The sequence below is a fragment of the Pecten maximus genome, chromosome 18 (assembly GCF_902652985.1).
Source record: "Pecten maximus chromosome 18, xPecMax1.1, whole genome shotgun sequence".
In the NCBI taxonomy this organism is placed as follows: Eukaryota; Metazoa; Mollusca; class Bivalvia; order Pectinida; family Pectinidae; genus Pecten; species Pecten maximus.
Genome location: NC_047032.1, coordinates 20,124,499 through 20,136,290, shown reverse-complemented (window position 1 = coordinate 20,136,290; position 11,792 = coordinate 20,124,499). Strand labels below are relative to the sequence as shown.

The following is an 11,792-nucleotide window of genomic DNA, read 5'->3' as shown; positions in this document are numbered from 1 at the left end:
GGACAGGACATTGATAAGTTATGTGTATAATTGTATTACGGACAGGACATTGATAAGTTAATTGTATTACGGAGAGGACATTGATAAGCTGTGATAACTAGACTCCAATCCTTTTGTGTATTGTTTGCTATTTATAAAGAATGATTTAAATTCAAAAGAATTATAACCGTTCACACGTTGAAGATATTGCAATAAGCACGATACAGCAGAATTATGATACTCCATTTTACACGCACTTCAATACAAAACTATACTCCCTTCCATATGTTGATCATTGGTTTAACCAACACCTATAATTATATGTCAATGCCTTTAAGGGTCTCTACACTAGCATAGGTCCGAACCACAGGAGTTCATTGCTATTGATTAGTAATTCGAAAATATTGGAGCATCAGAATATTGTCTGATTCAATATACATTTAGTATATCAATAATCATCACATTAATCTGATACACAAACATTATATTATGTCTAATCAATAAAAACTAGCTCCTGTGATAGAACCGGACTACAATAAATTATACTGACCATTTACTAGTGTTTTACGCTCGCCTGTACTAGTTGGGAACTGACCATTTACATTGTTCTACGCTCGCCTGTACTAGTTGGGAACTGACCATTTACTAGTGTTTTACGCTCGCCTGTACTAGTTGAGAACTGACCATTTACTAGTGTTTTACGCTCGCCTGTACTAGTTTGGAACTGACCATTTACTAGTGTTTTACGCTCGCCTGTACTAGTTGGGAACTGACCATTTACTAGTGTTTTACGCTCGCCTGTACTAGTTGGGAACTGACCATTTACTAGTGTTTTACGCTCGCCTGTACTAGTTGGGAACTGACCATTTACTAGTGTTTTACGCTCGCCTGTACTAGTTGGGAACTGTCCATTTACTAGTGTTTTACGCTCGCCTGTACTAGTTGGGAACTGACCATTTACTAGTGTTTTACGCTCGCCTGTACTAGTTGGGAACTGACCATTTACTAGTGTTTTACGCTCGCCTGTACTAGTTGGGAACTGACCATTTACTAGTGTTTTACGCTCGCCTGTACTAGTTGGGAACTGACCATTTACTAGTGTTTTACGCTCGCCTGTACTAGTTGGGAACTGACCATTTACTAGTGTTTTACGCTCGCCTGTACTAGTTGGGAACTGACCATTTACTAGTGTTTTACGCTCGCCTGTACTAGTTGGGAACTGACCATTTACTAGTGTTTTACGCTCGCCTGTACTAGTTGGGAACTGTCCATTTACTAGTGTTTTACGCTCGCCTGTACTAGTTGGGAACTGTCCATTTACTAGTGTTTTACGCTCGCCTGTACTAGTTGGGAACTGTCCATTTACTAGTGTTTTACGCTCGCCTGTACTAGTTGGGAACTGACCATTTACTAGTGTTTTACGCTCGCCTGTACTAGTTGGGAACTGACCATTTACTAGTGTTTTACGCTCGCCTGTACTAGTTGGGAACTGACCATTTACTAGTGTTTTACGCTCGCCTGTACTAGTTGGGAACTGACCATTTACTAGTGTTTTACGCTCGCCTGTACTAGTTGGGAACTGACCATTTACTAGTGTTTTACGCTCGCCTGTACTAGTTGGGAACTGACCATTTACTAGTGTTTTACGCTCGCCTGTACTAGTTGGGAACTGACCATTTACTATTGTTTTACGCTCGCCTGTACTAGTTGGGAACTGTCCATTTACTAGTGTTTTACGCTCGCCTGTACTAGTTGGGAACTGTCCATTTACTAGTGTTTTACGCTCGCCTGTACTAGTTGGGAACGGCGCATTTACACAAGAGACTTCTTCGCACAGCTTCGGAAGGGATCTAATAGCAATGTAGGGCCAAGTACCAGGACGTAGGTCTACAAATTAGGAACTTGTCCTGTACTGACGGACACACGATTTCTGTCGGAGAGCAGGTATCATTATTTGTTCTACACGTGCTCTCCATCTATCTATCTGTGAGGAATTAGTTCATGTATCTGAATGTATATTATGAAAATGGTGATATATCGAGTGTGGATGATGACGATGACGACGACGACGACAACGAAAAAAATTCTATCTGTGAGAAACTGATCAGAAGAATATCTTTGTTAGTCTATTCATCATTCTTAAAAACCAACAGTTCCACCAGAAAGAGGCCTGTGCAGCTAATTATAAGGGAGTAAAGTTCCGATATCTAGGACTCATCAGTGATTCTAAGGGACTTAGGATAAGAAATTTTGGACTCAACAGTTATTCTAGGGCACTTAAGGTCAGAGATCTAGGACACATCAGTGATTCTAAAGGGGTAATGTTCCGATATCTAGGACTCATCAGTGATTCTAAGGGACTAAAGATAAGACATCTTGGACTCAACAGTTATTCTAGGGCACTTCAGGTCAGAGATCTAGGACACATCAGTGATTCTAATGGGGTAAAGTTCAGATATCTAGGACGCATCAGTGATTCTAATGGGGTAAAGTTCTGATATCTAGGACGCATGAGTGATTCTAATGGGGTAAAGTTCCGATATCTAGGACGCATCAGTGATTCTAATGGGGTAAAGTTCCGATATCTAGGACGCATCAGTGATTCTAAAGGACTAAAGATAAGACATCTTGGACTCAACAGTTATTCTAGGGCACTTAAGGTCAGAGATCTAGGACACATCAGTGATTCTAATGGGGTAAAGTTCCGATATCTAGGACTCATCAGTGATTCTAAGGGACTAAAGATAAGACATCTTGGACTCAACAGTTATTCTAGGGCACTTAAGGTCAGAGATCTAAGACACATCAGTGATTCTAATGGGGTAAAGTTCCGATATCTAAGACGCATCAGTGATTCTAATGGGGTAAAGTTCCGATATCTAGGACGCATGAGTGATTCTAATGGGGTAAAGTTCCGATATCTAGGACGCATGAGTGATTCTAATGGGGTAAAGTTCCGATATCTAGGACGCATCAGTGATTCTAACGGACTAAAGATAAGACATCTTGGACTCAACAGTTATTCTAGGGCACTTAAGGTCAGAGATCTAGGACACATCAGTGATTCTAATGGGGTAAAGTTCCGATATCTAGGACTCATCAGTGATTCTAAGGGACTAAAGATAAGACATCTTGGACTCAACAGTTATTCTAGGGCACTTAAGGTCAGAGATCTAGGACACATCAGTGATTCTAATGGGGTAAAGTTCCGATATCTAGGACGCATCAGTGATTCTAATGGGGTAAAGTTCCGATATCTAGGACGCATCAGTGATTCTAATGGGGTAAAGTTCCGATATCTAGGACGCATCAGTGATTCTAATGGGGTAAAGTTCCGATATCTAGGACGCATCAGTGATTCTAATGGGGTAAAGTTCCGATATCTAGGACGCATCAGTGATTCTAATGGGGTAAAGTTCCGATATCTAGGACGCATCAGTGATTCTAATGGGGTAAAGTTCCGATATCTAGGACGCATCAGTGATTCTAATGGGGTAAAGTTCCGATATCTAGGACGCATGAGTGATTCTAATGGGGTAAAGGTCAGATATCTAGGACGCATGAGTGATTCTAATGGGGTAAAGTTCCGATATCTAGGACGCATCAGTGATTCTAATGGGGTAAAGTTCCGATATCTAGGACGCATCAGTGATTCTAAGGGACTAAAGATAAGACATCTTGGACTCAACAGTTATTCTAGGGCACTTAAGGTCAGAGATCTAGGACACATCAGTGATTCTAATGGGGTAAAGTTCCGATATCTAGGACTCATCAGTGATTCTAAGGGACTAAAGATAAGACATCTTGGACTCAACAGTTATTCTAGGGCACTTAAGGTCAGAGATCTAAGACACATCAGTGATTCTAATGGGGTAAAGTTCCGATATCTAAGACGCATCAGTGATTCTAATGGGGTAAAGTTCCGATATCTAGGACGCATGAGTGATTCTAATGGGGTAAAGTTCCGATATCTAGGACGCATGAGTGATTCTAATGGGGTAAAGTTCCGATATCTAGGACGCATCAGTGATTCTAACGGACTAAAGATAAGACATCTTGGACTCAACAGTTATTCTAGGGCACTTAAGGTCAGAGATCTAGGACACATCAGTGATTCTAATGGGGTAAAGTTCCGATATCTAGGACTCATCAGTGATTCTAAGGGACTAAAGATAAGACATCTTGGACTCAACAGTTATTCTAGGGCACTTAAGGTCAGAGATCTAGGACACATCAGTGATTCTAATGGGGTAAAGTTCCGATATCTAGGACGCATCAGTGATTCTAATGGGGTAAAGTTCCGATATCTAGGACGCATCAGTGATTCTAATGGGGTAAAGTTCCGATATCTAGGACGCATCAGTGATTCTAATGGGGTAAAGTTCCGATATCTAGGACGCATCAGTGATTGTAATGGGGTAAAGTTCCGATATCTAGGACGCATCAGTGATTCTAATGGGGTAAAGTTCCGATATCTAGGACGCATCAGTGATTCTAATGGGGTAAAGTTCCGATATCTAGGACGCATCAGTGATTCTAATGGGGTAAAGTTCCGATATCTAGGACGTATGAGTGATTCTAATGGGGTAAAGGTCAGATATCTAGGACGCATGAGTGATTCTAATGGGGTAAAGTTCCGATATCTAGGACGCATGAGTGATTCTAATGGGGTAAAGTTCCGATATCTAGGACGCATGAGTGATTCTAATGGGGTAAAGTTCCGATATCTAGGACGCATCAGTGATTCTAATGGGGTAAAGTTCCGATATCTAGGACGCATGAGTGATTCTAATGGGGTAAAGTTCCGATATCTAGGACGCATCAGTGATTCTAATGGGGTAAAGTTCCGATATCTAGGACGCATCAGTGATTCTAATGGGGTAAAGTTCCGATATCTAGGACGCATCAGTGATTCCAAGGCAGAACAGGTCCATTAACTACGACTCATCAGTGATTCAAAGGGACTGATCAAAGTTCCGATATCTAGGACTCAACAGTGATTCAAAGGGACTGTTCAAAGTTCCGATATCTACGACTCAACAGTGATTTTGAAGAACTGAAGTTCCGATATCTAGAAGGCCAATTGGGGAATTTAAATAGGGAGATACAAGTGGGAAGTCTTTGATTCTCCAAGATGTCGTCTTTAGTAGTCTCAATTAAGACTGTACAATGTTGATACCGGAGTAAAAACTTCTGTCTTTAACACTGGAATGTTCATATCCAGTATCGCGTGGTAAAATAAAACTAGTCAGGTCAACTTTGCGAAAAAATAGAGTAACTCAAGTTACAACATGTTTGAATAGTTTACAAATACGTAGTACTTGAATTTTTTGTTAACTCACCAAATACACTTGAACGCTGAATGTGAAGTAACAAACGCACATTTTACATTGGCTCTATGGGCTAGCAATGACTGCGTTAAACAAAGGGAGGTAACTCTGACAAACCAGAATGCATGTACTGTATTTGCCTACAGTTTACAAGTGCAATCAATGATTGCGAAAGCTCACCGGCGGCAGCAATCACACTATGCATTCATTTTTTATGTGTGTATAAGCATGTCATTTTGAAATTGTACGTCACATAATATCGCTCCTAGACCTCTAATGGATGTACTAACAAGCTTTCCAAAACTTACGCCAAAAATCTTTAAAGAGGGTTTTTATGCCAAAAAAATAAGTCCACTTATTAAAATGCCAAAAAAATACAATTTCTTTCTGCATGATTTTGCTATAACATCACTTCTTGACTTCTAATAAATATATAAGCCAAATAAGAAGGGTGTGAGGAGTATACTTTTGGACTTAGAAGCTTTCCAAAACGGATCTCAAAAACTTTAAAGTGGATTTCGGTGCTAAAAAGTCCACAAAATGGTAAAATGCGAACAAATCACAATTTTTTCTGCATGGTTTTGCCATAACATCACTTCTAGACCTCTAATGAATGTACACTAGCGGATCCAGGGGGGGAGGTGGGCTGTCCCCTTTTTCGGAGGAGGAATTTTTTTTTATAGCCAGTTGGGGAGGCCATAGTACCCGACCGCTCAGTCCTCCCGCCTGCCAGGTGGGGAGACCACAGTTCCCGGCCGCTCAGTTAAAAATACTTCTTCTTCCGTAAGAATTACACGATATTGTTCAAATTGCGTCTGAAGCATCATTGGGTTAAGATAATTTACTTTTGTAGATAAACGATGAGACAGACCCGGGGCCAGAGGACTAAGACCTCATAGGGGAAGTGTAGTAAGTAAATTCTTTAAAATCCGTCTTCTTCTTAAGGAGGAACAAGACATTGGTTTGAAGTGTCCTTGGATGAAGGTAAATTAATGTTGTATAAGCAGTTGATCTGACCCACCTGAGCTCTGAGGGGCGGGTCCCATAGGGAAATTTAGCAAATGCTTTAAAATGTATCTGATTCTATATGAATGTCAGGATATTGTTCAAAATCGGGTGAACAAGATTCAATTTTGTATTAATGGCGGGACTGATTGATAACGTTGATTTTATGTGATTTTCATTATGTATATGAAAATTATTGGTTAAGTTGTGTTTAAAAGGACAAATCACTTACTTTGATATTAGTTGCAGCATATATCGAAAATAATATTATAAAACAGTATTATCCTTTCCAACCTAATTTCCTGGTTGTAAGAGGGATGAATAAACTGTATAAACTCAGATATGTGGTCTTATCTAGTTTCAATTACTTAATTAAAAGTTGTCCGCTAGGGAGCATGCCTGCATACTAATTGTTTGTAACGACAGAAAAAATACATACATACACAACTGTACACCAGCCAAGAATGCAAAACGCAATCAATTCACTAAGTGAAACCACATCATATTGATGTTTTCATACTCCTGCAAAGAATTAATCAGTCAAAAGGTGTCACTGAAGACATTGCCATTTAGCTAGTATTTGATTCATTCATTGTATCTAATCCAACAAAAGAAAGATAACGTGTGTCATGTCCATCGTTGAACATTTACATTGGAATATGATAATCAATATTATAGCTACTCTTAATGACCGGATGTAATATTTGAAACGTAGAAAATTGGCCCCACATGTTGAACCATTTACGTATCAAATATTCAAAATGACACCGGTTTCGTATTCAACGTTCAATGGGATTCCCAAGTTAAGATAATCGAAAAGAAAATATTATCAACCTTTACCAATTACATTAAAAATTAACCCGGTTCCGTATTCAACGTTGAAATTGGACCCCACAACATACTGACCAATTTCTATAGTATATGTTAAAATGGCACCGGTTCCATATTCAACTGTTACAGTGGATCTCTGTTTATGAATAGATAACCAAACGTTTAATAGGACAAATTGTTTATCCATGTCGATTAATATCATATACATGAATATCTTATTATTGTTAAAATGTATACGAAAGGTCATTATATGGGTCAACCAAGGTCAAAGGTCAATATCGATCAATATCGTATACATATCAATTTACAGTTTGAAGATATACCAAAGGTCACCAAAGGTCACAGGTCAAATCATCAATCCATGTTGATCAATATCGTATAAATTTTACATGCATATCATGTTATAGTTTGAAGATATACCAAAGGTCATTATATGGGTCACCAAAGATCGAATTGTTAATCAATATCGATCAATATCTTATGCTTGTTAAATTGTATACAGACTTGTATCTTATAACAGTGCTGTTATCAGAGCAACATGTGCATATGGTTCACTTTTCAACGGCTTCCGTTTTCAACAGGCTACACGTGGAGAAGAGAGACCTGATGGGGTCCATTTTCAACAGGAGAGTCAGTTTTCCACGGCGTCCCTGTTCGATTTTCCACGGGGGTCCATTTTCATCGTTACACAGGAATTGTCCTTGCTGCCCCGATGGATCATTCGCAAGAGGCGACTAAATTTGGGATCTTATCTTTTCTCTTGTTTTTCTACATTTTTCATCTTCTGAATGTCTCCCTCGACACGGGTGGAGCCACACTATATACTTCCCTATTACACTGGTTCCATGTGAGGTGGGTCACATTAATATTGTAGGCCATACCTGGGACATATCTTATTATACGTCCCTGGCCATACCCACACGTATCATCATTCCACATTGAGTAGTACTTGCGTCTATAAAAGCGACTCCTCTAATTCCCTACTCTCTAGTCATTATTAGGACACATTGTCGTCCCCTCTTGTGAACACAGGCTAATATTTAAACGAGGAATTTAAACTTCACAATTGTTTGTATATTAGCATAAACATTGACACACCACTTTACGTTAAAAATTAACCTTCATTATGGTATTTCTTACATCGTATGAAGTTCGTCATGGCCGAGTGGACACGATCGTCCGTGTGATTAAAAGGTTTTCCATGCCACTACGATAAAGTCAACACATATTGTATACGTAGTGAAGTATATACGTCGTATGTTACTTATGTTTCTACGACAGAATTGTCTACATCTACAACAAAGAGGTCAGGATATATGTCTACACAATGGTCGGGTATTGGTCTCTGATGTGGTTCAATTTGGTTAACTGGTCGTTAATGAGAAAACTACATCAATTAGTCAACCAACTTATTAATCACTCAAAAGATACCAATACTATACAAATCTCAATTCATTAGTCAATTAAATAAAGAAATAAAATAAATGAATCTTAATATAGAGCAACCTCATCGTGTCGACATTAACATTTTAAATGAAAATATCTTGTTTTTCAGTTCACATAGCGAGGAAAATTATTATTTGCTGTGTTCAAAACTAGGAATTAAAATGGATCTAAGGGAAGCAACAGTCTATACCCAGATGTGTCTAGGGAGACAACATTCTATACCCGAGGTGTCTAGGGAGACAACAGTCTATACCCAGATGTGTCTAGGGAGACAACAGTCTATACCCGAGGTGTCTAGGGAGACAACAGTCTAACCAGTGGTGTCTATGGAGACACCAATCTATACCCAGATGTGTCTAGGGAGACAACAGTCTATACCCAGATGTGTCTAGGGAGACAACAGTCTATACCCGAGGTGTCTAGGGAGACAACAGTCTAACCAGTGGTGTCTATGGAGACAACAGTCTAACCAGTGGTGTTTAGGGAGACAACAGTCTATACCCAGTGGTGTCTAGGGAGACAACAGTCTATACCCAGAGGTGTCTATGGAGACAACAGTCTATACCCGAGGTGTCTATGGAGACAACAGTCTATAACCAGTGGTGTATAGGGAGACATCAGTATATACCCAGGGGTGTCTAGGGAGACAACAGTCTATACCTAGAGGTGTCTAGGGAGACAACACTCTAACCAGAGCTGTCTAGGGAGACAACAGTCTATACCCAGAGGTATCTAGGGAAACAACAGTCTAAAACCAAAGGTGCCTAGGGAGACAATAGTCTAACCAGAGCTGTATAGGGAGACAACAGTCTAAAACCAAAGATGTCTAGGGAGACAACAGTCTAACAAGGTGTCTAGGGAGACAACAGTCTAACAAGGTGTCTAGGGAGACAACAATCAAACAAGAAGTGTCTAGGGAGACAACAGTCTAACAAGGTGTCTAGAGAGACAACAGTCTAGCGAGGTGTCTAGGGAGACAACAGTCTAACAAGGTGTCTAGGGAGACAACAGTCTAGCGAGGTGTCTAGGGAGACAACAGTCTAACAAGGTGTCTAGGGAGACAACAGTCTAGCGAGGTGTCTAGGGAGACAACAGTCTAACAAGGTGTCTAGGGAGACAACAGTCTAGCGAGGTTTCTAGGGAGACAACAGTCTAACAAGGTGTCTAGGGAGACAACAGTCTAGGGAGGTGTCTAGGGAGACAACAGTCTAACAAGGTGTCTAGGTAGACAACAGTCTAGCGAGGTGTCTAGGGAGACAACAGTCTAACCAAAGGTGCCTAGGGAGACAACAGTCTAACCAAAGGTACCTAGGGAGACAGCAGTCTAACCAGAGCTGTCTAGGGAGACAACAGTCAAACAAAAGATGTCTACGCATGTAGGTTAATGTTGCGTCCCGTTTTGTTGTTCATTAGTGTATTCATGTAAAATATACATTGTTGTACATTGTTGCAGCTTGTACATTCCAATGACGTCACATTGTTTACAGATCCCGCGTTGTGTCTGCACTGCCTGACAGGAAGGCTTCATTCTGTGTTTTTTAGTGTTTTTGTTAGTTTTCTGATAATTCAATTGATCAGGTATGATTAAACAACCCCAATCAATATGAGGTGTGAATATAATTTTAAGTTTAAACGGCATGTTGCGAAAAATACTTCAACTTTCACTTTGTCAGTGCATTCGTAATCGCAGCTTCGATCGGCTGTCATGGCAACGGCGAGGACGGTGGTTTTATCACAGTGACGAATTTACAAACTTGCATGTGTACAGCCGAAAACTTCTAACTATACCTTATGTCTTTGGAAATCATCTGTTAATAATTAATTGAATTAATTACGATCCATTGCATTCGTTTATTAACGTTTGTTCGTTTCTTAATGTCGATTTCGATACTTAAAACACTGAAGAGTTCCAATATTGGAGAATGAACATTAACACTTGCTCTATGAATCGTCCTAGAGCACCCGACTACCCTAAATCAATACTTATGAAACAGGTAAGAGCGTGAAAGTAATTGTATGAGAACAACGAAAAGTGCTGTACATTCTTACGAAAATGACAAACATCGTCAAAATTACTTAAAAAGTAGTCAATTAATCGGCACTTCCTCAATTAACACCAGTTTATAACGCCGTTATGTAACCATACTTGAATAAATAGAAGAATGTACAGCACTTTTTCTCAGTTTCTTAGCACGATGAATAAGTGTATCATATTTGTTTGTACGACAAAATACGTTGGTCGGGTGCTCTGGCCATATTTACCGACCAAGTGTTAATGTAGTCCTTCGTGCCGGTCACGTGACCACGCGAGAACACGAGGAACGACGAAAACATCCCGATAAAGACGTTCGACACCTAACATTAAAACCCGATCAAGAAAACAAACAGAACTAACCGGGAAATCATTAAATATTGAATTGATATTAAAACATGACGTTTTTTGTTCTTTTTAATTATAAATGCAACATTAACCCACATGCGTAGGGAGACAACAGTCTAACCAAAGGTGCCTAGGGAGACAACAGTCTAACCAAAGGTGCCTAGGGAGACAACAGTCTAACCAGAGATGTCTAGGGAGACAGCAGTCTATAACCAAAGGTGCCTAGGGAGACAACAGTCTAACCAAAGGTGCCTAGGGAGACAACAGTCTAACCAAAGGTGCCTAGGGAGACAACAGTCTAACCAGAGCTGTCTAGGGAGACAGCAGTCTATAACCAAAGGTGCCTAGGGAGACAACAGTCTAACCAAAGGTGCCTAGGGAGACAACAATCAAACAAGAAGTGTCTAGGGAGACAACAGTCTAACAAGGTGTCTAGGGAGACAACAGTCTAGCGAGGTGTCTAGGGAGACAACAGTCTAGCGAGGTGTCTAGGGAGACAACAGTCAAACAAAAGATGTCTAGGGAGACAACAGTCTAACCAAAGGTGCCTAGGGAGACAACAGTCTAACCATAGGTGTCTAGGGAGACAACAGTCTATAACCAAAGGTGTCTAGGGAGACAACAGTCTATAACCAGAGCTGTCTAGGGAGACAACAGTCTAACCAGAGCTGTCTAGGGAGACAACAGTCTAACCAGAGGTGTCTAGGGAGACAACAGTCTAACCACAGGTGTCTAGGGAGACAACAGTCTATAACCAAAGGTGCCTAGGGAGACAACAATATTCAACCAGACGTCTTAACCAGAGGTGTCTTGGGAGACAA

General features: G+C 40.2%; 1 protein-coding gene across 1 annotated transcript; it reads right to left on the bottom strand.

The window, feature by feature from the left end:
- Positions 1 to 577: 577 nt before the first annotated feature.
- On the bottom strand, positions 578 to 1,955 carry LOC117316296 (glutenin, high molecular weight subunit DY10-like). Its single transcript, XM_033870835.1, has 2 exons — positions 1,897 to 1,955; positions 578 to 1,772 (listed from the first exon to the last, which is right to left on the bottom strand). The coding sequence occupies exons 1-2, from the start codon at positions 1,953 to 1,955 to the stop codon at positions 578 to 580; spliced, it is 1,254 nt and encodes a 417-aa protein (XP_033726726.1).
- Between the last annotated feature and the right edge of the window lie 9,837 nt (positions 1,956 to 11,792).